The sequence below is a fragment of the Carcharhinus amblyrhynchos genome, chromosome 24, assembly GCF_965287045.1.
Source record: "Carcharhinus amblyrhynchos chromosome 24, sCarAmb.v2.hapA, whole genome shotgun sequence".
NCBI lineage: Eukaryota > Metazoa > Chordata > Chondrichthyes > Carcharhiniformes > Carcharhinidae > Carcharhinus > Carcharhinus amblyrhynchos.
Genome location: NC_137347.1, coordinates 21,908,197 through 21,934,723, shown reverse-complemented (window position 1 = coordinate 21,934,723; position 26,527 = coordinate 21,908,197). Strand labels below are relative to the sequence as shown.

Sequence of the window (26,527 nt, the reverse complement as noted above, 5' to 3'; positions counted from 1 at the left end):
ACAGAAGTGGAATGGCTTTCCAGATAAAGTTTACTGAATGGTGCTTGATGTTTTAAGTATATTTATTAGTGTCACAAGAAGGCTTACGTTAACACTGCAGTGAAGTTACTTGTGAAAATCCCCCTCATCGCCACACTCCGGCATGTGTTGGAGTACAATGTGCTGCCACATAGAAATGGTCCATCTTTTTCCACCAACGTGTCTGAAACAGCAATTCTGAAGTTAGTTAGTATCTTCAGAGACTGTGCTGGACATGGGGAATTGGCAAAATTGGATGCAGTGGCAGTGTCACAAGCCTCTCCCAGTTATCTCAATTCAATAGTAAGCTGTCACCACCATTTTGAAGTGGAAAATATTTTTACTTGTCTTGGTCTTGATAAACTCATTGCAAAATTCCAGGCAGTAAGCTCACCATTCATTGACAAAGTCAGGCCATAGGAGTGTGACTGGCATAGTCATTGTAGAGATCCTGCAGCATATTGTATTTTATTTTCACTTCTTTATTCTGAGGCGACATAGTGGTCAGCACTGCTGCCTCACAGTGCCAGGGACCCCAGGTTTGATTCCCAGCTTGGGTCACTGTCTGTGCGGAGTCTGCATGTTCTCCCTGTGTCTGCATGGGTTTTCCCCAGTTGCTCCGATTTCCCCTTACAGTCCAAAAGACGTGCTGGTTAGATGCATTGGCCATGCTAAATTCTTCCTTGGTGTACCGGAACAGGCGGCAGAGTGTGGCAACGAGGGGATTTTCACAGTAACTTCATTGCAGTGTTAATGTAAACCTATCTGTGACACAAATAAATAAACATAAAATATTTCAGAAACAAACTTCAGATTCTAAAGATAATGGGTAAGATTGCAACCAACTCATTCGAACTAAGGTTGAAACTTTTCTTTAAAAATACTCCTAATTTTCAAGCTGTTTGTATTTTCTCATTAGGAAATGATCTCCCTCCCCACTCCCAAGCCTGTGTTTTGATTTATTTCCTTATGCTGAAAATATTCATTGAAAAACGATCTGAAGTATTGATATTCGCGACCACCAGCGATTGTGGTTCTGACGGAGAAGTAAAAGCTGTCTCAATGAGATGACATTCATAAGTCATAATTTAACATCCGACATGTCTTTCTCTGCCCAGGTATAATACAACTTACTGACCGCTTAAACTTCAGTGGCAGAATAATAAATTGAATTTAAATCTGGGTGAGTTTTTATTATAAACATACTTAATGTGTAAAATATTAAAAATGCATGGACTGATTTGATTTTGATTTGATTTATTATTATCACATGTATTAGTACACGATGAAAAGTATTGCTTCTTGTGCACTATACAGACAACACATACAGTACATAGAGAGGGAAAGGAGAAGGTGCAGGGTGTAGTGTTACAGTCATAGCTAGGGTGTAGAGAAAGATCAACTTAATATAAGGTAGGTCCATGCAAAAGTCTGATGGCAGCAGGGAAGAAATTATTCTTGAGTCGGTTGGTACATGACCTCAGACTTTTGTATCATTTTCCCGATGGAAGAAGGTGGAAGAGAGTATGTCTGGGCTACATGACTACGCTGGCTGCTTTTCCGAGGTAGCAGGAAGTGTAAGCAGAGTCAATGGATGGGAGGTGGGCTTCGTTCACAGCCCTTTGTAGTTTCTTGCAGTCTTGGACAGAGCAGGAGCCATACCAAGTTGTGCAAAATGTTTAATAAATGACATTTGAAAATTGCAGCAAAGGATAATACAATGCTGCAGTTGGTGTAAAATTGGACATGCCTTCTGTTCCCAGCTACCTCGTGCCTCATCTTGCTAAGTGCAAACATTTTATGCATGGAAACATTTTTAGTAAACAAGCATGTGATATTTGAACAAAGAAAAGAGCCTTTATCGCACTGGGAAATGCAGCATCATCTCAGGGTTGTTATTCTACGCACCACGCGGTCTTGGGGCCAGAACTGACCATAATAATGCTTTCATGCTTTGACAAATTAAGAACAGGCAGCTCCTGCACTGACGTGGGGTGATGGCATCTTCCATGACATCTGATCATAAATCCTGATGCTAATAATCAATTTGTCACCTTTGCGGTAAAGCTGCCATACTTTGGGTGGAATTTTATCATTTTTTGACTTCATTTCCAAAAGCAGTGTGCTCCCCTCTGGCTCCACTGCTGGCTTTTCCCGCCATATTTAAAGTTAAAAAAGATTGTGGAGGTGGGTCCTATGAGAACCCATCCCAGCAGCAACCCTAATCTTCAAGAAGTCTGATAATAAGAACGTGAACATAAGAACTAGGAGCAGGAGTAGGCCATCCGGTCCCTCGAGCTTGCTCCACCATTCAATAAGATCGTGGCTGATTTTTTTGTGGACTCAGCTCCACTTACCCGCCCACTCACCCTTAACTCCTTTACTGTTCAAAAATTTATCTATCCTCACCTTAAAAACATTCATTGAGGTAGCTCTAACTGCTTCACTGGTCAGGGAATTCCACAGATTCACAACCCTTTGTGTGAAGAAGTTCCTCCTCAACTCAGTCCTAAATCTGCTTCCCTTTGCTGAAGCAAACTCCTTCCCCGCATCCCCCCCACAAAGAAATAGGGAGCCCATCCCATCCGCCCCACGAAACAGCCTCTGCCGATATTTCCTGGCCCGCTGTTCTACTGCAGCAGTGCACTGAGCTGAGAGAATCACCTCCTATATCTGGTGTGCCAATGCCTGAGACTGACATTCTACATCAGAATTCAATGAGAGAAGGTATTTATATTTTGTTTCATGAACCTGGCTGCATCGTGTGCAGTTGGCTTCATCACTTCAAAGCATTTTTTGTTTGAATCTGGACTGTATCATGCGTTTGAAAACATTGAAGTTACACTGCCTTAATAAAAACTCTTGGAGCATCACATGATTTGAGAAGCAGTAGTGTGCACAGAATAGTGAAACTCGAGCAGGGTTGTTGAAGCAGGTTAACTGAATGTTATTAGCTCTGAGTGAGTTCAGTACTAATCCTGTGCCAAAGAAAGCTTTTTAAAGCCCAGGTGTGCTCGATACAAATTTGCATTGAACCTTCAGCTGTGTCCTTTGCATTTGTCTAAGCATTCTGCCCAGTGCTCCGGTGATTAATAGTCATTAAGTATACAAATCCCCTGAAAGCAAGGTGTGTTGTTATCACATTTGGTGTTTCAGTTTTCTGTGCAAGAGAGAAGTGAGATGTGCATTTGTGTCTTCAGCCTTTTCCAGCCACATTGATGGCCAGGAAGGAAAAAAAAGCAGGAAACAAAGAAAATGTCTCCTCTCGTGGAGAAGGGCATAACTATAGCCCTTCAGTTTAAGGTGGTAACCCAAGAAACGCAATATTCAGAAGAAACTTATTTGCTCAAAGGAGCGGTAGAAATGTAGAATTTCCTGCAACAGGGAGTTTTTTTAAAATTCGTTCATGGGACTTGGGCATCGCTGGCTGGCCAGCATTTATTCCCCATCCCTAGTTACCCTTGAGAAGGTGGTGGTGAGCAATTGATACAACTGAGTGTCTTGCTCGGCCATTTCTGAAGGCAGTTGAGAGCCAAGCACATTGCTGTGGCTCTGGAGTCCCATGTAGACCAGACCGGGTAAGGGCGGCAGATTTCCCTCCCTAAAGGACATTAGTGAACCAGATGGGTTTTTTTCCGACAACCAACAAAGGTTTCACGGTCACGAGTAGACTCTTAATTCCAGACTTTTCTTTATTGAATTCAAATGCCCCCATCTGCTGCGGTGGAACTCAAACCTGGGTCCCTACAACATGAGCTGAGCTGCTGGATTAATAGTCTGCCGATTAATACCACTAGGCCATCACCGAGTGAATAGTATAGATGCATCTCTGGGGAAGTGAGGCAAGCGTATGAGGGAGAAGAGAAAATGTCCTTACAATGATAGATTTAAATGAGAAAAATGGAAGGAGATTTGATAAACATCACAGGTTGGGTCAACTAACATGTTTTTGTGCTGCGTTTCCTGTTCTATACTATGAAATAATACAGCACCTATTGCTTCAAGTTCAGCAATGGGAGAAATCCCAAAACTTCAAAATACAACCAGTAACCCCCAGATAGTGAATAACTGTACGGTGCTTGAAAAAGAGAGGAAATACATTCAAAAAAGGAACTCAGTGTGGGCGGCATCGTGGCGTAATGGTTAGCACTGCTGCCTCACAGCGCCGGGTCCTGGGCTCAATTCCGGCCTCAGGCCGCTCTCCATGTGGAGCTTTGCACGTTCTCCCCATGTCTGCGTGGGTTTCCTCCAGGTGCTCTAGTTTCCTTCCACAGCCTAAAGATGTGCGGGTTAGGTTGATTGGCCATACTAAATTGACCCTAGGGTTAAGGGGATTAGCAAAGTAGATATATGGGGTTACAGGAATAGGGCCTGGGTGTGATTGTGGTTGGTGCAGACTCAGTGGGCCGAATGGCCTCCTTCTGTACTGTGCGGTTTCTATGATTCTGTGAATGTGTTGAATAATAAGGTCTGAATAAACCTCAATTCTGAATGAGAGTTACTGCAAATAAATATGTGTATTTTACTGAGATTTGCGATGCTAGTCACAATCTGAACCTTTAGTATTGGGTAAAATTGAACCCCGTCTTTACCCTTTCTTAAAGATAAAAGCATCGGAGAGATGGGTGTGCTAAGAAGAAACTCCATTCTGCATCCTCTGGATGTGAAGTAATTGAAATGGCCGTTCCAATTCAATAGATAACAGTTGGCAAATCTATTCAGAACTGAAGGAGTGAAGGAGCTGTGGGTATAGAACTGTTGAAGGATTCCTTTCTTAGATTAGAAAAAAAGTAACACCACTGAGTATAAAGATACTCAAAATCCACAACATTGTTCATGTCACTTGAGCTTGAGAAGGATGCAGAAGCACTTCACTATGAAGCAACGTTTGTGATAACATGTTGGAATATAACATGGCATGTTACCCTCTCCTGTTGCATTACCTGTCTTCATAGTTCTTCACACTGCAAATAAATTACTGATGTGAAAAAGAAATGCAAAAGTTTTCAGGCAGTTATTACCTGCAGTGATTTCACTGGGTCGCTAGTCACTTCACTGCTTAGTTTACTTCTAAGTGTTCACATTTATACATAGTTTAAACAAGGTTTTGAGGTGATGATGCTCTGTCATTTAGAACCAAAATCATAGAAGCCCTACAGTGCAGAAGGAGGCCTTTCAGTCCATCGAGTCTGCACTGACCACAATCCCATGTAGACCCTATTCCTGTAACCCCACTTGTTTACCCTGCTAATCCCCTGACACTAAGGAGCAATTTAGCATGGCCAATCCATCTATCCCACATATCTTTGGATCGTGGGAGCACCCGGAGGAAACTCACACAGACCCGGGGAGAATGTGCAAACTCCACACAGACAGTGGCCCAAACCAGGAATTGAACCTGGGCCCCTGGCACTGTGAGGCAGCAGTGCTAACCTCTGTGCCACCCTTTGACTCCTCCTCTGTACTGCATTTACCCATTTTCCAAGAGCTTTGCCGTATGTTGATGTCAGGAGAAAGTAGATGGAAACATACTTAATCAAACCAAATAAATGTGCTTTGCATCACTTGTTTCACAGTGTTGTGATCTGGGTTTATTTTTCCTGGAAGGGGAGGGTCTGGCTCTGAATTAATTAATTCTCTGGGCATATTTGAAAAGACCCGAGGCCATGTTTTACATTGTGCATTAATATTTGTAAGTTGTTCACAAACCATGACTTTTGAGGAGTGTTTTCATCCGAAGGTTCTTAAGCAGGGACAGAAAAGATTTTGACCTCCGAGGCCTTCTCAAAAGGCATTAAGAAACTTTTAACAGATTTAGTTCAGGCGGTGGGGGGAAAAAAAATGAAAAGTTGAGTGTTTGTCTCCAAATCGGGTCTGGTATTAGTCAGCTGAATGGAGTTTTTCGGCACAGAGCCCTGGGTGCAGTGACCATATCTTATGGTTCAGGTTATAGAGGTTGGCAGGGACACAGGGGTCATTGGGAGTGCACCATTCATAACTCAAGCTACCCCAGGCAGTGATGTATGGCAAGAAAATTAGCTGCCTTGGCAACCCCAACTTTCCTTGATTCCCATATCAATCCTCTAGTGTTACTTTACAATATAGTTGCCTTACCTCGTCGCTCGCTCTTGAGCTATGGAACTTCCTTTCGGGATCTGTCAGTAGCTAACACTGAGGCCATATTGTCTGCATTCTTGCACTAAACCTGCTGCCTTTTGAACATGCTTAAGGACCCTGACATTGTCCACTGTAAAATTTGCTGTTTGTACAAGACTACGGAATATACACATTTAACACATTTTTTGTTAAAAAGATGAAAATGTGACAATTACCACAATTTAATTGCCAGATGCTTTTATCTAAGCTTCAATATAGCTCATTCATTGAGAAAAATTTATAAAAGTTAGACAAATAAAATATTTGACTGCTCTGAGCTATTTAAAACTTGGCAGTACAATAACAAAGCCATTACCTGGCATCACTGGGCGATGGTCCTTCACTGTGGAGACTTTTTACAAGAATACAAACATAAAAGTATTGATTTAAAGCAAAAAGGCTGATATTTTCACTAACTGCTGTGGTTTAAAAGGAAATGCCTTTAGATAAAAGAAGTACAGCAAGTTAAGGATCACAGTTCTGACTGAGAGTCTTCAAGGTGGTCACAGAGGCACAGTGGTTAGCACTGCTGCCTCACAACGCCAGGGACCCAGGTTCAATTCTGGCCTCGGGTCACTGTCTGTGTGGAGTTTGCACATTGTCTGTATGGGTTTCCTCCCACACTCCAAAGGTGTCTGGGTCAGGTTGATTCGCAATGCTAAATTGCCCCTTATTGTGAAGGGGATTAGCAAGGTTAATACAAGGGATCAAGGGAATAGGGCCTGGGTGGGATTATTGCCATTGCAGACTTAATGGGCTGAATGACCTCCTTCTGCAATGTAGGGAATCTACAATGCTATGAAATCGGAAGAATTTTAATTACTTCTTTGTATTCAGTCACTGTTACTTTATATCATATAAAGGGCAGCATGGTGGCATAGTGGTTAGCACTGCTGCGTCACAGCAACAGGGACCCACTTTCAATTCCTGCCTTGGGTGACTGTCTGTGTGGAGTTTGCACTTCCTCCCTGTGTCTGCATGGGTTTCCTCTGGTGCTCTGGTTTCCTTCCACAGTCCAGAGATGTGCAGGTTAGGTGGAATGGCCATGCTGAATTACCCCTTAGTGCCAATTATAATGTAGGGAAACACAGCATAATACGCTACGCGGATAGGGCCTGGGTGGGTGCAGACTCAATGAGCCAAGTGGCCTCTTTCTGCACTGTAGGGATTCTGTGATTCTATTATATGCTTTCTTGTCCCCTAATTGGTGCTCATCTAGTAAAAGACGCACAGGAATCGACAGCTGAGCCACAAACCCGACAAACAGCACAAGAGATTTGTTCAGTATCCTAAAAATGTGTGGTATTGACTGGGGCAAATATGCTTCAACTGTTGTAAACTTCTTGCAAGTGATACTTTAATTAGATTCTCGAGTTTGATTTGGCGTCTAAAAAGCAGCATGTGTTTGGCGGACACATCCTGTTAGTAAGCTGCCTCACTGTGGACTCCAAGTAAAACAAGCACTGTTACATGGTAGATCAGCAGGTTGCAAGATTGTCATGTTGTACTCAGTGGACCTTATTTAACATTTTGTTATTGTATTTTCCTTTGTCTGTTGGAGGCAGTAAAAAAACGTCAGTGGATGGATCAGTGAAAGCTCGTTCTGCCCTACCCTGAGAGCTAAAAGCATTGGCTTGAGTTACCTGAAAGACAGGTCATACCTTCAGGCAATAATTTGGTCGTCATTGTGTGCAGGTGCGTGCTGGCAATGCTTATACAAGGAGTTAAATGACACTTCTATTAAGATATTTTGTGACAGCGAAAATAATGGGAATTCTATTTCATAATAAATCCTGTAACTGAATGAACTGTTTATTTTTTTAAGTCATAATTGTTGCAGTCTTTTTTCCAGTGCTTTTACTTGCATAATTCCCTTGGTTTTAGTGTCATGGGTAGAACTTATTAGGAGCTGAAATCTGCATTGTTAGTCCCTGCCTGATTTGCATTCAAGGAATAAGTCCAGCAACTAAACTCCACTGGCATCCGTGAGAATGCCAGTGGAGGCTCAATGCAGCGAGATGTGGAAGTTGCAGATCTTGCCAGTGAGATTGCGACTTTTCCCACTGCCTCTCACCAGTGATGTAATCCGGTTCATGCCCACAATGGCTGTGAATTTGATTTACATGCATTTTAATTTATTTCCATATTATTAAACACTTCGGCCAGATATTAAGCCCTCACCGTATATTCACACAGCGCCAGTAACTGAACTGCTCCCCAAAAATTGAGTAGATCACAAGACTAACTGAATGTTTCACACAATGTCCATTTAAAATATGTGATAGAATTGATTAAAACCTGTAGTTTTCCCCATAATAACTGCATCTCAACAGGTCTGTGTTTCACACATATTCAGCCCATCGAGTCTGCCCTGACAGTCCAAAAGAGCATTTTGCCCAAGCCCACCATCCCCACCCTATCCTGGTAACCCTGTGCATTTACCCTGGCACAGTGGTTACCAGGATAGGGTGGCACAATAGGCGGCACAGTGGCACAATAGTTAGCAGTGCTGCCTCACAGCGTCAGAGACCCAGGTTCGATTCCCGGCTTGGGTCACTGTCTGTGCAGCTTCTGCACGTTCTCCCCATGTCTGTGTGGGTTTTCTCTGGGTGCTCCGGTTTCCGCCCATCGTCCGAAAGATATGCTGGTTAGGTGCATTGGCCATGCTAAGTTCTCCCTCAGTGTACCCAAACAGGCGCCGGAGTGTAGCAATTAGGGGATTTTACAGTAATTTCATTGCAGTGTTAATGTAAGCTTACTTGTGACACTAATTTTTAAACTTTAACAAGTGGACATAATAATAATGTGTAAATCAACAGCCATTATATTGGTATTAGCATGTATAGCAGTAAGTTTGTTATGTAATAATGTTTCTATAGTTTTCTGTAACTATCATTTTCTTGTTCACTTTCCCAAACGCAGTCAGAATGTTTGCAGTTGAGCCATTGAAGGTCCATGAAATTTCTTCAAACTCTCTGTTTTGCAAGGGGTCACTTGACGCTCAAATCAGAAATCAAGCCATTGGTGCAACAGAAGCCAAACAGGACAAGAACTTCAACATTATGGAAGATTTGTATGACAAGAATGAAAACCTTGGGCAGCTTCACTCAGATGGGACCGTGTTCAGAAACAGCCTCAACCGAAACGGTGAACCAGATTTACAAGCGGAGAAAGAGGTGGGCAACTGTTTCCCGGCAAAAGGATCCTCAAGTTTGGAATTGGGGAGAAGACCACTCTCTGTCGAGAATGTCCGTGTTCCACCAGAAGGGGCTGAGATGGGCCACACCAGCAAGCCTGGCACAGTGAAGGATTGCGAAGAGTTTGCTGTTTCTCCTTCGGATGATAACGGCTATTCCAGCAGCTGCCTGAGCATCGAAAGCCCCGACAGTGTGGAAGGAAGCATCTGGGAGACAACCGGAACTATGAGCAATCTCGATCTGTGGCAGCAAGCTGCAGCGACCGAGATTGACAATGTTCCAGGGAGTCCACCGGCGGCAGACTCCTTGCTGCCCTCGATACTTGAGGCCGTCCAGAGCCTCCAGGAGAAGCAAAGGTTCAAAGTGCAAGAGAAGGAAAAACACCAAACCCAGGTGATCATGTACCGGCGGCTGACCTTGCTGCGTTGGATCCGCAATCTCCAGCAGAATGTCATGGACCATCAAAGCCGACTGCAAGAGAGTTATGACACCATTTTGAACAACCGCAAAGAGTTGCTCAAATTCATAAAGCAAGGCGTCGTCTAGCAGCAAGCACCAGACAGCCGATGTGTCAAAACACAACTTCATTGGGCACGAGCAAAAAGATCTGGAAAGGAGCAAGTTAGATCTATTAGTATATCAGAAAATACCATTTATATCTTTCATCATAAGTAAGCTAAATTCTGGATGATTTAACTGTAAACCGGACAAAGCGCAGGTATTAATTCAGCTTCAAAAACTGTGTATTTAAATGGGAAGTGTTAGCACCTTTGTCATGTATTTTGTTTTGGACAGGGAGGAATGAATTTCTGCTTTCCCACGACTTTTGGAACTGTCTCTCTCAATAACCACCTCCCCCCAACTACCCAAAATACGACACAAGCAGACCATTCCTGTTTTTGTTTGCTTTTTCTTCCCCCCCCCCCCACCCACCCAACCACCTACTCCTCCTCTTCTGCCACAGGAGGGTACCCCCATTCACCACCCCACACAAGAAAAAACTAACACGAATTGTAATATGTAATTTTTGAGAAGAAAGAGACAGAAGGCAACAAACTACAGGGCAAAGCATTGCAGGGAGCAACAAGGGTTGGATGTGTTTCGAAAGAGAAGTGGCAGAGCACGAGAAAAAGGGGAATGTCCTCCCTCTGTCCAACCCCAAAAATCTCTCTTCCATCTCTCCTCCCTTTTCTAATAAGCAATTAAACAGAAATTAAACAAAGGAAGCTATGTTCACACTTTGGTGAAAGGACTCATTTTATCACCCACCTGTACACAGTCAAACATTTGTGGCCATCTCTTGATCTGACACCAATGACCTTTCTCTCACCAAGAGTACATTTGTTTCTTCTCTGTATGATCCGGGAAGTTGGTCTCCAGTCAAAAAAGTCAGAACATTATCCCACAGAATTACACACATTATAGTACATTCCTTTTACACTTAACCATTTTGCAAATTAAACCACATCTACAACTATTTGTTTCTTTTTTAAATGTGACATAAAATCCTTATTTTTCATGCTGTTTGATTAATAAATTATAACAACAATACTTAATGCTGGTGAGGAATGTATTTTTGTTGCAAAACAGGAAAGGTATCAAAGGTTAACTGGTGTCTGATGTCAGTACATAAGACACTGTTGTTGATCTTGACTCTGAACAGTCTTGTTGCCTTTATTCACAAAATTCTTAGGTTTAGATACAATTTATATTTCCCCCGCACACAATAGAGACATAGTTAAGCTTTACTTGGTGAATTCCTTAAAAAAAACAAAGACTTCCTTAATGGAATTAGAGAAACTTCTGCAACATGAAATACTCCATTGTTCACTTTCTATTTAAACTGAGACAACATTATATTTTGTTATTCTTTTCCAGAACTTCTACTGGAGATGCGCAGGTTAGCTAAATTGGCCACGCTAAAATGCCCCTTAGTGTTCCACGAAGTGTAGGTTAGAGAGAGTTAGCAGGGGAAATACGTGGGGTCATAGAGATAGGGGTTGGCAGGATTGTTGTCAGTGCAGGCTCGATGGGCTGAATGGCCATCTCCTACACGCGAGAGATTCTGTGAGCTCTTTAAGATTGATAAGGTCATTGCAAATAAGATGCGTTGCATGAGTTCAAATCTTCTGATTTCTACAAAACTGGATTCATGTAACAGATTCTCAAGTTTTAACAAAAATGTTAAAAATTAACGTATGGAAGGAAGTATTGCAGTGTTTCCTGAGTTCATTATGCATAGGGGATATTTGTAAATTGACTTTGCTGTACATCAGAAACCGTGTTGGCTGACTCATTGTACAGAGGGCCACTTAACTGAATACATTACAGTATGGATCTTTGTAGGAGAGCTCTGAGCTGAAACTGCCTCATACTATTGGTTGAATATTGCATTCCTGAAGCTGTGTAAACCTTATTCTGGACAGAATAGCAGTTGCAGAGGGGAGGAAATTTACTGCTCTGGTCTTCTGCAAAGTTGGAGTGAGGCAGCAGTTAAGCTGTTGCAGCTGGCACATAGCCCATCATGTCTTTTTGACATACCATATACAAGTTACATAGGCATGATCACTCTGTGTGAAATATAACACTATATTCATTATCAACCAATTTGTGAAAGAGAGAAAACTATTACTCTCTCTATGCTGCAGATTTGTTTTAATCTTAAACTTTGGTTGACAAATGTTTGCAGAACTGTTTTCCTGATACTATCACTAAGATTGTGTGATTGATCTAAATTTCAGATGTGCGATTAGCAATACACTAAAAAGCAAAGTATTCCATTTTATGTACCCGATAAATATAAATATATATGTATGTGTGTGTATGTATGAGTGTATGTGTATGTATACATAAATTATATATAATATATATGCAGAATTCAATGCTGAGCTCCTCGCAATTTGTCAAAGTATTTAAAATAAATTAGTTATTTATGAACATTGGTCTTTGATTTTTAATGAAGCCAGGAAGGATGTGTTGAACTTGGAAATACCTCAAATTATTTGGGAGGAAATTTCTCATGCAATCATCAAAATTATCCAAATAAGTTTGCATCATGAACTTAAAATATTGACTTAAGGAGTCGTCTTGCACTCATATCAACTTTGGAAATGCTTAAGCTCTATTTTTGTTGTGTTTAATTGGCATGTAGGATATATTTACAACTGGTACAAATTAACATATAAATTAAAGCTCTGAAGAAGTCATACTGACTTGAAATGCTGTGTTTCTCTCTCCTCAAATGTTACAAGACCCGCTGGGAAAAGGAGTAAGTTTTTGGTTAAAGAGGAAGCTATTAAGAATGGACAGTGCCAGTTTATAAAATATGACCTATTCCTTTTTACATCACTCATTCTCGCCAAGTTTTCATGCTCCCCCTCTGCTCAGTGGGATGGGATAATGAACAGAATCCTGATGTTGATGTTTAAACAAGGAACAGTCATCATCATCCCTCCATCCGAAGATACAACTCTGTAGTTTTGGCCTGGTCTTGGCAATCATTTCTTAGCCATTGTAAAAATTTCCTTAATCATTGTAAAGCAGTCCAAAGAAGCTCGACTGGTGATGATTGCCAAGTGATTGTTATTTATTGAACTTTGTATTTGATCTCAGTCCTATCCTCACTGATAATGCAATACACCTGAACTGTCGGTGTTGCTATTATTTATTCATTCATTGCTAAAACTGTTGGTTATCTCCGTTACAGCCTTTTTAATAGTAATAGGTTTAAAACACAGCTAGCTCACTCACTATCTGTGACACTAATGGTGATGGGGGAGAGTCTCTGGCCTCCCCATGGTGTGATTCTCAGCAGTGGGAGGCAGTGTACCATCAGCCAGCAGTGGGATCTTCTGGTCTGGTCTATAAAATAATGAGGGGCATAGACAAGGTAGATAGTCAGTATCTTTTCCCAAAGGTAAGGGAGTCTAAAACTAGAGGACATACGTTTAAGATGAGAGGGGAGAGATACAAAAGTGTCCAGAGGGACAGTTTTTTCACACAGAGGGTGGTGAGTGTCTGGAACAAGCTGCCAGAGGTAGTAGTAGAGGCAGGTGCAATTTTATCTTTTGAAAAGCATTTAGATAGTTACATGGGTATGACGGATATAGAGGGATATGGGCCAAATGCAATTGGGATTGGCTTAGGGGTTTAAAAAATAGGGCAGCATGGATAAAGGGCCTGTTTCCATGCTGTAAACCTCTATGACGCTATGACCACTGTCAATGGGATTTCTCTTTGAAGCCACTCCACAGCACCAGGAAATCTGCGCTGGCGGTGCACATTGGTGGGACTCACTGACGCAACGAACCGACATATCTCACCTGTGACTTTCTCAAAAGCAGCGTCTTAAATTAGATAAGTTGGATTTGTTTCAAAATGGCTGTTCTACTAACATTACAGAAAATTGACCAAATTCCAACTCTGGATCAAACTTGCTCTGCAAATTATAAGCATTATTATGTGTACTCTGTATCCCAGAGAAGATGTTAAATGCCCATCAGTTAAAGGCAATTTTTATGTGTTTCACATTCATCATTAACGTGTAAATATCGACCAATGGTTTAGAAGTAATAATGCAAACAACTATCATTGTTAGAGTACTTATCTATTATTTATTATTGTCATATAGGCTTAGATTAACACAGCAATGAAGTTGCTGTGAAAATCCCCTATTTGCCACACGCTGGTGGCTGTTTGGGTAGACTGAGGGAGAATTCAGCATGGCCAGTGCACCTAACCAGCATATCTTTTGGACTGTGGGAGGAAACCTATACAAACACGGAGAGAACGTGCAAACTCCACTCAAACAGTGACCCAAGCCGGAATTGAACCCGGGTACCTGGTGCAGTGAGGCAGCAGTGCTAACCATTGTGTCACCATGCTGCCCATTGAATCTATGCCATTGAACTAGAAGTGCCTTCAGATGTATTGGCCGTATGCTCTGGAATTCTCTCCTTTTAAGCCTTTCCCTAACAGTATAAGAAATAGGAATAAAAATAGATCTGCTCTGCCACTCAGTACGATCATGGCTGATCTACACCAACTTTACCTCCTCACATTATCCCTATATCCCTTAATTCCCTTAGTATTCAGAAATCTATCCATCCCTGTGTAGAATATACTTGCTTGGCTGAATTTCCACGGCTCTCAGATAGAGAATTCTAAACATCCACAATGCCTTGAAGAAATTTTCCCTCACATTAGTCTGAAATAGTCAATCCTTAAATTACCCAGACTGTGAGCCCCTCAGTCTATTGTTGGCAATCAAGGAAAACATCTTTCCAGCAGCTACCTTATCAGACGCCTTTGGAGCTTTATGGGTTTCGATAAGATCACTTCACATCCTTCTAAATTCTGGGGAATATGATCTTAGTCAATTCAATCTCTTCTCACAGGAGAAACCTTCATTCCAGGAATCAGTGCAGTGAACTTGCATTGCACTCCTTCTAAAGCAAGTATATCCTCCCTTGGGTAAGGCTGCCAAAACTGCAGATGTGGTCTCACCATAGTCCTATATAATTGCGGTAAGACTTCTTAAGTCTTTCATTCCAAACCCAACATAGTATTTGCTTCCCCAGTTCCTTTCTATACCTGCATATTAGTTTTCATGTAATTCTGTGTGCAAGGATAAGTAGCCTCTCTCAATACTAACATTTTCTAGTCTCATAATTCATAAAATACTCTGCTTTTCTGGGGTTCTTTCTTATACGGTCAGTTAACTTATCAGTATCATTTTGCCAACGCTTTGTGTCCTCACAGTTGACCTTCCCATCTAACTTTATTACAAACCTGGATCCATCACCCTTATTCCCTTCATCTCAGTCATCGATGTATCTTTGATTTTAGTAACTTGTCTTTTTTTTTGTGGCAAATTTTGTCTGCTGCCATTCCTGTGAAGTTGCTTAGGAGTCACTTATTGCATTAAAAGCATTCTATCAATGGAAGTTGTTATTCAAGAAATTAAACCAGAGAATAGACAATACAGAATATTATGATGTGCGTGTTCATTGAACTTCCGCTGCCCTTTGATCGGACATATTGGAGGTTGAAATGTCCTGATAACATTACCTCTTTGTGTGTGACAGATTCTTTCAACTTCCAGACACCAATGTTCAGAATTAAAAACTCGAGATGCTCACAATTTACGCTTGCACTTTGGGGAAGTCAACCACTTGCATTCATTGATGCACCCAAAGCACCAGGGGTAAAAAGGGGCCAGCAATGAAAAGCAGAAGCAAGTGGGACAATAGTCATCCATGGAGACATTGCAGACATTTCATGCCCTAACTACACAGGCTACGTTCAACAAAAAACAAAAGTCATAAGGCATCTTATGACAACAAACAGCACATCTGCTACTACAATGAAAACATTGTAAACGTTACAAAGATTAAATATTTATAACCCACTTACAGCAACTACCACTTTCTTGGAACATGGCCCCTCATGAATCAGACATGTAATGAGATGAATAATGAATGATTTAGCTATTTTGTTTACTGCTCACAACAAACTGTTAATCAAAAACAGAACATATGCGAAATGCATAGCAGATTGGTGTTACAAAGAGGAAAAAATAGAGTTAACACTTTTTGGCTTGATGCTTTGTGAGCACAAAAAAAAACAAAAGATAAGCAATTATTTTAGAAGGGTTGGGAATAAAAATGAAACCACGGACATTAAGCTGATAGATAAAAGGTTATGGCTGCAAAACAGATTGATGGTATATAAAAGGAAATGGAAAGTCAGTTAAAGTAGCTCTTCATTGTGCACTGAGCATTATCAGAACATATTTGCTGCACCTGCTAATACTACAGTTCAGTTAGCACCAATTATCCAAGAATTCTTATACTTTGAGCCATAGAATATTTACAGTACAAAATGAGTCCATTCAGCCTGACCCTGCTCTCTGTAAGGCTATTCAGCTAGATTAGACCTGGTCACTTGTCTTTTCCTTGCAGTTTTCCTCTCTTCAATTAATTATCTGATTCTCTTTTGAAAGATATGATTTAATCTGCCTTCACTACACTATTAGTTAGTACGTTTCAGATTCTAACTACAATCAGAATGCACACACTACCAAAGGGTGACACAGTGGTTAGCATTGCTGCTTCACAGCCCCCGGGTTCAATTCTGGCCTTAGGTCACTGTCTGTGTGGAGTTTGCACGTTCTCCCCTTGTCTGCGTAGGTTACCTCCGAGTGCTCCAGTTTCCTCCCATACTCCAAAGATGTGTGGGTTAGGTGGGTTGGCCATGCTAAATTGATCCTAGTGTTAGGAAGATTGGCAGGGTAAATATGTGAGGTTATGGGAAAAAGACCTGGGTGGGATTGTAGTTAGTGCAGGCTGGATGGGCTGAATGGCCTCCTTCTGCACTGTAGGGATTCTATTATTGTATGATTCAAAAGGAGGCCATTCAGCCCATTGTGTATGTGCTGGCTCTCTAAAAGAGCAATTTTTTACACATCACTCTGCACATTTTCAAATAACAATCTAATCTCCTTTTGATTGCCTTCAAGATTACCTCCGTGACATACTCAGGTCATGCACTCCAGACCTTAGCCACCCCCTGCATGAAAAAGACTTTTCTCATACTTTCCAAATTGCTTCGAATCTGTAGCCCCCTCACTCTCGATCCTTCTTAAGTGGGAAGTTTCTCCTGTTCATTACTTGCTGCATGAACAGGTTTTTCTTCATGACACCTTTGGTTTTGCCAATCACCTTAAATCGATGTCCTTTGATCTTTGACCCTTGCAACCCTGAGAACTGTGTGGATCGGTTGTGTTTAGATCATTATTTCTGTTACTCATAGACAACACTGACCAATTTGCTAAAGATATCTAGCAATTAAAGCCTAGTTATATTGTTCAGTCAACAACTAACCTCTTTGCAAAAGACTGCAAACAATCCTTAATTGAAGTACAAATATCACACCAAAGGAAACTGATTATGAAATTGGCCCCTCTTATACTGCACGTAATCTCACAACACAATAACACAAACTGGTGCCCTCCTGAGTGAGGGGTTCAGAAGAAGCAGAATTTATTGGATGGTTCATTGATGCCTTGGAAAGTGCAAAATGACATCCCTTTCATTTGGAAGATTTTCATTGTGTGTGGCCACGTGCTATTGCAAGGGAGCCCCAGGGTTCACTTCAGGCTTTCAAGGTCATATACATCATAATAATTCATTTTTGTTGTAAACATAAAGCATGTTCACCAATGACAACCTGTACTTAACATCATGAAACATCTCGAGGCACTTCACAGGGATATTATAAAACACAATATAACACTGAGCAATATAGAATGATGGAAAGGTCACAGCACAGAAGGAGTCCATTTGGCCCTTCAAGTCCAGCTTTCTGCAAAAGCAATTTAGTTAGTCCCATTTCCTGGAGACATGCAATTTTTTTCTCTTCAGATGTTTATCTGATTCCCTTTCAAAAGTAATGATTGTGTAAAAGAAACCTAATTGTGTAAAAAAAAACTTTCCTCCTGTCACCTCTGATCCTTTTGCCAATCAGATTAAGTTTATGTCCTCTGGTTCTCATTTCTTCCACCAATGGGAGCAATTTCTCTCTATCTATTCTGTCTAGACCGCTCATGATCTTGGTGTCTTTCAGATTTTTTCTTCAAAGGAGAACAATCTAAGCCTCACTATGAACCCAAGTAACCAAAGCCCCTTATCGCTGGAGCCAATCTTGTAAATCTGTTCTACGTCCTTTGGAACGCTTCACGTATTTCTACAGTGTTGTGCCCAGAATTGGACACAGTTGAGGCTGAACTAGTGTTCTATAAATTTTCGTCATAATTTCCTATGTATTCTATGCCTCTACCTATGAACTCCAGGATCCCAGATGCCTTTTTTAACCCTTCTCAAGTTGCCCTGCCACCTTCAGTGATTCCTACACATATATCTGCAGGTCTCTCTGTTCTTGCACTCCTTTTAGAACTGTGCCCTTTAGTTTAAATGACCTTTCCCCATTCTTCCAAAATGTATTATTTTATACTTTATTGCGTTAAATGTCATCCCCCAAGTATCTGCCCTGTCTATGTCCACTTGCGATCTATCACTGTCCTTCACAAAGTTCACCACACTTCCAAGTTTTGTGTCATCTGCAGATTTTAAGTTACGTCATGTCGCCCAAGTCCAAGTTATAAACGTGTATCAAGAAAAACAATGGTTCTCGAAAACCATTCTGGAACTGAACGTCTTCCTCCAGCTGAAAAATAGTCATTCACCGTGACTCTCTGTTTCTTGTCATTTTGCCAATTTTGTACTAATGTTGCTATTGGCTCTTTTATTCCATGAACTTTTCCGGTAAGCCTATTACGTGATATTTTGTCAAACACCTTTCCATAAACATTACATCAACCCTGTTTGTTTTCTCACCAAATAACTCAATCAAAATTTGTTAAGCAAAATTTGTCTTGAATAAACTGTGCTGACATTTCTTAATTAATCCACATAAGGAGATATTAGGGCTGATGACCCAAAGCCTGTTCAAAGGGGCAGATTTTGAGGAGTGTCTTAAAGGAGGAAAGTGGGGCCGAGAAGCGGAGAGGTGGAAGGAATCTATTCGAGAACTTGAGGCCAAGGCAACAGAAGGCATAGTCACCAATAGCAGACTGATTAAAATCAGGAGTACTCAAGAGAGCAGAATTAAATGACCTTGGATATCACAGGGGATTATGGGCTTGGAGGAGAGTACAGAGAAAGACAAGGACACATAAGGATGAGAATTTAAATATCAAGATGTTGGTTAGCGTGTATAGTAGTGATGAGGGAATGGGAATTGGTATGAGTGAGGACACAGGCAATGAGATTTTGGATGATATCAGTCTATGGAGGGTAGAACTTGGGAGACCAGCCAGGGTGCTTCGAAATAGTCAAGCTTGGAAGTCACAAAAGCTATGGATATGACTTTCAGCAGCAGGTGAACTAAGGAAGAGGTGGAGTTAGTCAATGTCATGGGGGTTAAAATAAGCAATCTTCAGGATGGTGCAAACATGTGATCAGAAGCTTACCTCAGAGTCAAATATAACAACAAGGGTGTGATTGATTTGGTTTGCCCTCAGATTATTCCCAGGGAGAGGGATGGAGTCGCTGGCAATGGAGCAGAGTTTATGACAGGACAATGGTTTCAGAACACCCATAATTAATTGAAGGGAATTCTGTTCATCCAGTTATGGATTTCGGACAAGCAATTTGACAACATGGGGAAAGCAGAGGGATTGAAAGAATTAGTGCTGAAGTGTATGAGCTGGGTGTCATTAACACACATGTGGAAATCATTGACTTTTCAGATAATATCAGTCAGCATATCGCCAAGAATTAAGAGGCGGCCAAGGATAGTCCCATAATGGACATCGGCAATAACAACCGAGGAGCAGAGAAAGAAACTGGCTATTATTAGATAGATAAGAAGGAAACGGGTGAGTGCAGTTCCAACCAATTGTTGTCGGAAGGAGTTGGGTAAAGAAGGGAATTGAAGATCTAGCCATGCCGACAGGTATCATCTCCACCAGCATCGAGGCCATGGGATCCAAGATCTCCCTCTCCAAGAAAGGCTACAAAACAGTGATGACAATGCCCAAGAAGGGCAAGAGGGAACATAGGTGGAGCAGAAGGGAGAGCTATTGCATCCACATTCCACGGTGCTGAAGAAGGTCCATCTGGACATGGGCAACCCCTCCAAGGCCATGAACATCATCAACTTGTTCATTAGCGACATCTTCGAACAAGTTGCCAGCAAGACTTCCTGCCCAATTTATTGTGTGAAGTATTTAGGACATTGATGCAACAAGGAGACTTGTAAAAACACATTTCTTTATTTTCATGATTTTTGCATTCTTTGCAAATTGCCACACAGCTAAGAATCTATCCTGCTAAGCAGACTAATCTTTGGTGCTCAACACACCAAAATTAGGAATATAAATTGAATTCATTGCATGTGCGTTCCTTGAGAAAGATATTTGGGTTCCAATGGCAGCCAGGAATTTCCAATACAGGACTTGTGCAACTCTATTATAGAGCATACCATCCAGCAACATCAAATATCATGGCTGGGCCATGTCTTTAGAATGGACAAAGATGCACTATAACAAGAGATTGATGCGGCCAGTAAGGCAGCTGAACCCTAAGTTATATTGATCCACACAAAATGGGAAGTCATTTCAAAGAACAAAGAACAAATAAAATTAGAGCACAAGAACAGGCCTTTTGGTCCTCTGAGCCTGCACCAACCATGCTCCCATTTGAACTCAATTCCCCCTACCCTTCCAGAGCCCATATCCCTCTATTTCCATCCTATTCATGTATTTGTCAAGACGCCCCTTAAAAGTTACTATCACATCTGCTTCTGCTACCTCCCCCAGCAACAAGTTCCAGTCACCCACCACCCTGTGTGTAAAATCTTGGCTCATACATCTCTTTTAAACCTTGCCCCTCGCATCTTAAACCTACACCCCCTATTAATTGATTCTTCCACCCTGGGAAAAAGCTTCTGACTGTCCACTCTGTCCATGCCCTTCATGAATCTTGTAGACTTCTGTCAGGTCACCCCTCAACCTCTGTTGTTCCAAGGAGAACAAATCAAATTTCTCCAACCGCTCCTCATAGCTAATGCCTTCCATACCAGGCAACATCCTGGTAAATCTTTTCTGCATCGTCTCCAAAGCCTCCACATCCTACTGGTAGTGTGGCGACCAGAATTGAACTCTATATATACGAAGTGCGGCCTGACTAAGGTTATAAAGCTGCAGCGTGACTTGCCAATTTTTAAATTCAATGCACTTGCCGATGAAGGCAAGCATGTCATATGCATCCTTGACTACCTTCTCCGCCTGCATTGCCACTTTCAGTGACTTGTGTATCTGTACACCCAGATCCCTCTGCCTATCAGTACTCTTAAGGGTTCTGCCAGATTGAACTCACAAACTGAGGCCTCTGCACTGTCTTTAAGTCTTCATTGTGGGGAAGGGAGATTTGAAGAATTACATCTTCAGACTGCATTGCAGGAAAAAAATGGTGCCACTGTAGCTCCTACATTAGCAAGTGACAACCTACAATACCCCACGGTGACCAACAATGCCTGGTTTGAGTAGCTCTGAACTTCTACCTATAGACTCGCATGGATGAACAGTAGATGTGAATCATCATAAATGATGGAAAGCCAAAGAGAGATGTTTTAAGCAGAATATTAAAAGCTTAAAAGCCTGAAAGATAAACAACGTTCAAATGGCTATGCAAACAATCATAATAGCTGTGATTCAAAACGAATTGAAATCAGTTCTCCAAGAATTCTGATTCAACCACCCATGGTCTATAACATTTACACACAGCGTTTCATTATGGTACAAAGTTCTGGCTGTTTTCAAAATTCAGTCAACTGATAAAGGCCATTAAGATGCAGCAGACAAGGTGGTTAAAGTTTACCAGAGGGAATAAATGCTGTGCCCACAAAACTCCATAGAGAAATTTTTTTTAACACTGCCAGCAAAAATAATCTTTGCCAACATTATATTTGACTCTTCTTTGCCTAAAAGATTTAAAAACACACTGCAGTGCATAAAAATAAATCAAGGCGTGGGAACAAACACAGAAAATGCTGGATAATCTCAGCAGGTCTGACAGCATCTGTGGGGGGAGAACAGAGTCATCGTTTCAAGTCTAGATGACCCTTCGTCAGAGCATATGGAAGCCCTGTCATTGGTTAGAACATCAATGGCCCAGTGATCACCAACTGTGACAGCTGACCTGGTGTTTGGCAAATTCATGTCAATGCCATTTCCTCAAGAAAAACTTTTTATTTCAGTTGATGACTGAGTACTGCAGAACGCATGTAGTAAAGGAACCATTAGGAGATGCGCCTAAGTTAAGATCCAGGTGAAAGAGGGGAAAGAAGAAACTCGCATTAATCTCTAACACGCTTCCTGAGCTGGAGATGTTCTAAAGTTTGACTGCAGCCAATTCAGTAGTTTTGAAGTGTAGAGCTGTCATTAAGTAGGAAACATGGCAGTCAATTTGTACACAGCATCATCCCACAAACAGCAAGGTGATAACGTTCAGATGATACTTTTGTGGAGAGAAAAATATTGTCCATGAAATCAAAATCATATCAATATTCATAACCATTGTAAAAATTTGGTAAGATATTCATTGTGGGCAGATGTTTGTACATATCCCATAGTATGGATTGTTGAAAAGAGACATACCATCAAAGCTTTTTGTCTTGCACACATCACGACAACTGTGCTACACAAATCAAGAATAAAGAACATTTTAAACTGCATGGGAAGAGAGTGCTGATTGGTTGGCAAGTGGACTCTGACTAGTGGAGGTGTTGCTATGGAAACTGTCGCAGAGAACTATTCACTGCCAAACCTTTGTTTCAAATTCAAACTAGGAAGGTTGACTCTGGTCAAGTATTACAATGGGGAATGAATGAGGAAATGGCTATTTCTCAAGCCTTTTTTTCTCATTGGAAAAAACATAGTGTGGGGACATGCTCTTTCTGTCTGCAAAGAACAGGACACTGTGTGTGAATATATGTAGCTTCTAGTATATGTAACTAAAGATCCCATCTGTGAGAATAGCTGGAAAAATCCTGCCAATGTCCAAATTCACCTCATGTGTTGTAGTGAGCAGCTACATCACTAATATAAACCTATACTCCTCTGCATGGCAAAAGCAGTCATTTACTTGCTGAAGCGAATATTAGCTGTCGAAGCTGATATGTGAAAGACACTATGATATGACAACATGCTATAGCTGCTTCTCACAGTTTTACTAATGTCAGACGTTATCAGGTGGCTATATTTTAAACTGTTTCTTTTAATTCAAGACAAATCAGAATACTCCAGAATGGGGGATGGTGATCATATTGAACTGTGTCTGGAAACAGGCCCACGTGATTTGGGGCAGAGGCCAGGTTGTGACTCATAAAAATTCAAATGCCAGTGTTCACACATTGACACAATGTGGCTTTGCTGTACACAGACACTCAGACTCAGATAGACAGAAAGACCTGGAAAGGAAGCACGGAGACAGATAGCACTGTGCCCAGCAGAGGGAAAGTTTGTTTTTGTGTTAACCACTAATGAGAACATTTTTCCCATTTGAAGAGACAATACTTGTAGAAGTTTAAAAACCAAAGGGTGGCCAGAGGATGCCACATTGCTGGAAGTCAATTCAATGATACCCTATCAAGGGGTTTGAATTAAGGGACTTTCAAAGTGCATTGAATGACTCACCCTGGAAGGGTAAGGAAAAGAGAGTCTCTTGAATAGCCAGAGGCAGTTCAGGTGTTAGCCACAAGGTTACAAGTCTGCTGAGAGTATGGTGCAACTTATAAAGGTGGTGTGGGGTTTTCAGTTGTATTAGTTCATTAATCCTGGCCATTTAGTGGTCAGGATTTTTCATCATAGAATCCCTACAGTGCAGAAGGAGGCCATTTGGCCTAACAGGCCAACTTTCTGACAGCATTTTACCCAGGCCCTATACCTGTAACCTCACATACTTATCCCATTAGTTCACCTAATTTGCACATCTTTGGACACTAAAGAATGAATTCTCCTGTTCCACCCGCCATAGGAATCATAGTGGGTGAGGGATGGACTATGGAAAGGTTTGTTGACTTTGGGTGAGCGTGGCTGGAAAATCCTGACCTAAGAGGCAATTTTGCATGACCAATCCACCTAGCTTGCACATCCTTGGACTGTGGGAGGAAGCTGGAGCACCGGAGGAATCACATGCAATGGTCTTGCCTTGGCTTGTCAGGTTAAATCATCAACAGTCAGCTCTCCCTCTCAAAGTGGGGAGCAGCCTATGGTCATCTGGGACTATAGTGACTTTACCCGCTGCCATGCTTAACAGCAAAAGTCATGACTACTTCTATTTTTAATAAGGAACACTAACACCTGCCAATGAGTCCTCCCAGCACTGGTGGTGCTGTGGCTGAGTTGTCTTGCTCTGCCCATCACTTTAAAATGAACCTACATGCTCTGAGAGCCAAGAAAACAAAAAAATTTACATGAAATTTTATACATAATTCCATAAAATTTCTTCCATTCCGTTGGCTAGTTTCATTCTTGTTGCCTTTTGATTTCCTGGTTGGCTTCCTTTTGCTTATTTTCCCTCATCTCTCTTTCAAATCCCTCCTTCTGTTTCAGCCCACAATTGTGTCCCTGGCCTTGCAACTCACTGATGTAAGGGGAAGTGGATGGCACAGGAACTTTTGGATGATGTTCAGAGGAAGAGAGATGAGTACAGAGTGTGGGCTGGTAAGAGAAAACACAGCATCAAACGTAAATGGAATGTGCGCTGTATGAAGAGGATATTGGAAAGGGAAACAGATGGTGACACAAAGCTATTGTTCACTACAGAAGGGCTCGTGTGGATGGAACAGGGAAGAACATGGATGTAGAAAAGCTGTTTCCTGGAATCACGGAGGAGTTACTGTTACAGGCTGTATGTTTCGAAAATCAATGGACAATAAATGCTGGTCTAATCAGCGATGCCTTCATCCTTTAAATAAATTTTAAAAAAAGAATCTGCTGAGGTTTCATTTAACTTAAAATCAATCAAAATATCATGGGAGCAATTTCCCGCCAAAAAACCTAGTACCCAATAGGCAGGAAAACAGGCGATTTTTCCACCTATTTTTTGGACGAACTAAGTTGGTTGTATTTCCAGCACTCTGTGCTTCAGAGTCCATTGGGAGATTCGCACCGGTAGTTGGGGGGGTGCCTAATCCTGCCTGAGAGGCCGGTATTAGCATGCTGAGTGGACCATTGGGAGATCAGCGCATGCATACTGGTCCTCCCATCGCCGGCCTTCCAATGGCTTCCTCAGCCCCCCATCACAGGCCCCGACTCCCAACCCTTCCAGATCAGCAGTCCAACTTCCCCAGGCACTAGCTTTCCATCCGCAATGGCAAGCATGACCACCCACTGATGGCTGGCTCAACTCCCCATGGCTAGCACAACCCCTCCCCCCCACCATGGCCAGACCCAATCACCACCCTCCTTCCCTCACTGATTGCTGTGCAAAGTGCACAGTGGTTCCCCTCTCCCCACCACCACCCCTGAACTGGCCCCAACCCCGAGTAGGCCTACCCCATTGGCACTGCCCGATGCCTGGTGGGCAATGCCAGGGTGTCAGGCTGGCACTGCCAGGTTGGCATTGCCAAAGAGGTGGCCCCCTTGCCCTAAACGTCCCGGTGGGGGGGAGAGCCTCAATGGCCTCTGCCCCCACCATTGAGGTCTCCATGCCTGGTCCCCCAAGCTAGGGACCACCTTTAATCCCTGCAGATGAGACCTTCCCCCAAGGGGGGATTGGGGGGGCAGGAACTTTAACGAGCCTGGACGATACCATACCAAGCTCACTAATGAGTTTCAAATGCTGATCATAATATTGTCTTCAGCCTCGAGCTCTTCCCCTGTGCGACGCTGATTACGCCATCAAAAATGGCCCAGGAAAGTTGTAACCAGCTCACTACGCTCCTCGAGCAGTGCAGTGGGCTAGGAAAATCACAGCCCATATGTTTTATCAGCACTACAACAATAAGTATTAGTTATTGCACTTCTTTGATATTAAAAAATATCCCATGGTGTGTCAGAGGTGCCGTCAATAAAAATCAATGCTATGTCAGAGAATGAGGTAATAGCTGTCTTGATCAAAATGGGTTCTCAGGTAAAGTCCTTAAATAGAGTTGCCAACCCTCCAGGATTGGCCTGTATCCTTCGGAAACTGAAGATCAATCTCCAGGACACCACTGCACGCAATCCTGGAGAACAATTATTGTGACCTGAAAAAAAATGTTTTTTGTTTGAACATTTATCTCTTCGTTTGGTATAAAATATTGAAAATGGCAGTGGGGTGGTGTTTGGTCGAACATCTTCTAATTGGGTAATGCATCTTTTTGCTTTCCAATTGGTGTAGGTAGGAAGGCAGTGCGTCACAATGATGGATGTGTTGGCCAACAAATGGCTGCAGTATGAGAGCAAGCCATGTGACGAAACCTCCCAGAATACATTTCATCACAGTTGGCGACCCTAGCCTTAAAGGAGGACAGCGTGGAGAAGGTTGGAGGGAGAAAATTCCAGAGTTTGGAGCTTTAATGACTGACGGCCCAACTGTGGGGTACAGGGA

At 42.0% G+C, this 26,527-nt stretch overlaps 1 protein-coding gene across 5 annotated transcripts in view; it reads left to right on the top strand.

Annotated features, from left to right (window-relative positions):
• The window catches only part of c19h1orf216 (chromosome 19 C1orf216 homolog), a 28,147-nt gene extending 15,873 nt beyond the window's left edge, over nt 1–12,274 (top strand). For 2 of the 5 annotated variants that reach the window (XM_080211610.1, XM_080211608.1), the window contains exons 2-4: nt 1,137–1,201; nt 7,740–7,869; nt 9,097–12,274. In XM_080211610.1, coding sequence (XP_080067736.1) covers nt 9,102–9,917 — 816 coding nt within the window. In that variant the 5' untranslated portion in view covers nt 1,137–1,201; nt 7,740–7,869; nt 9,097–9,101 and the 3' untranslated portion in view covers nt 9,918–12,274. Of the gene's footprint in view, nt 1–1,136; nt 1,202–7,735; nt 7,870–9,096 lie in introns of all 5 variants that reach the window. The other 3 variants (XM_080211609.1, XM_080211612.1, XM_080211611.1) reach the window with 3 other exon arrangements.
• The last annotated feature ends 14,253 nt before the right edge of the window (nt 12,275–26,527 follow it).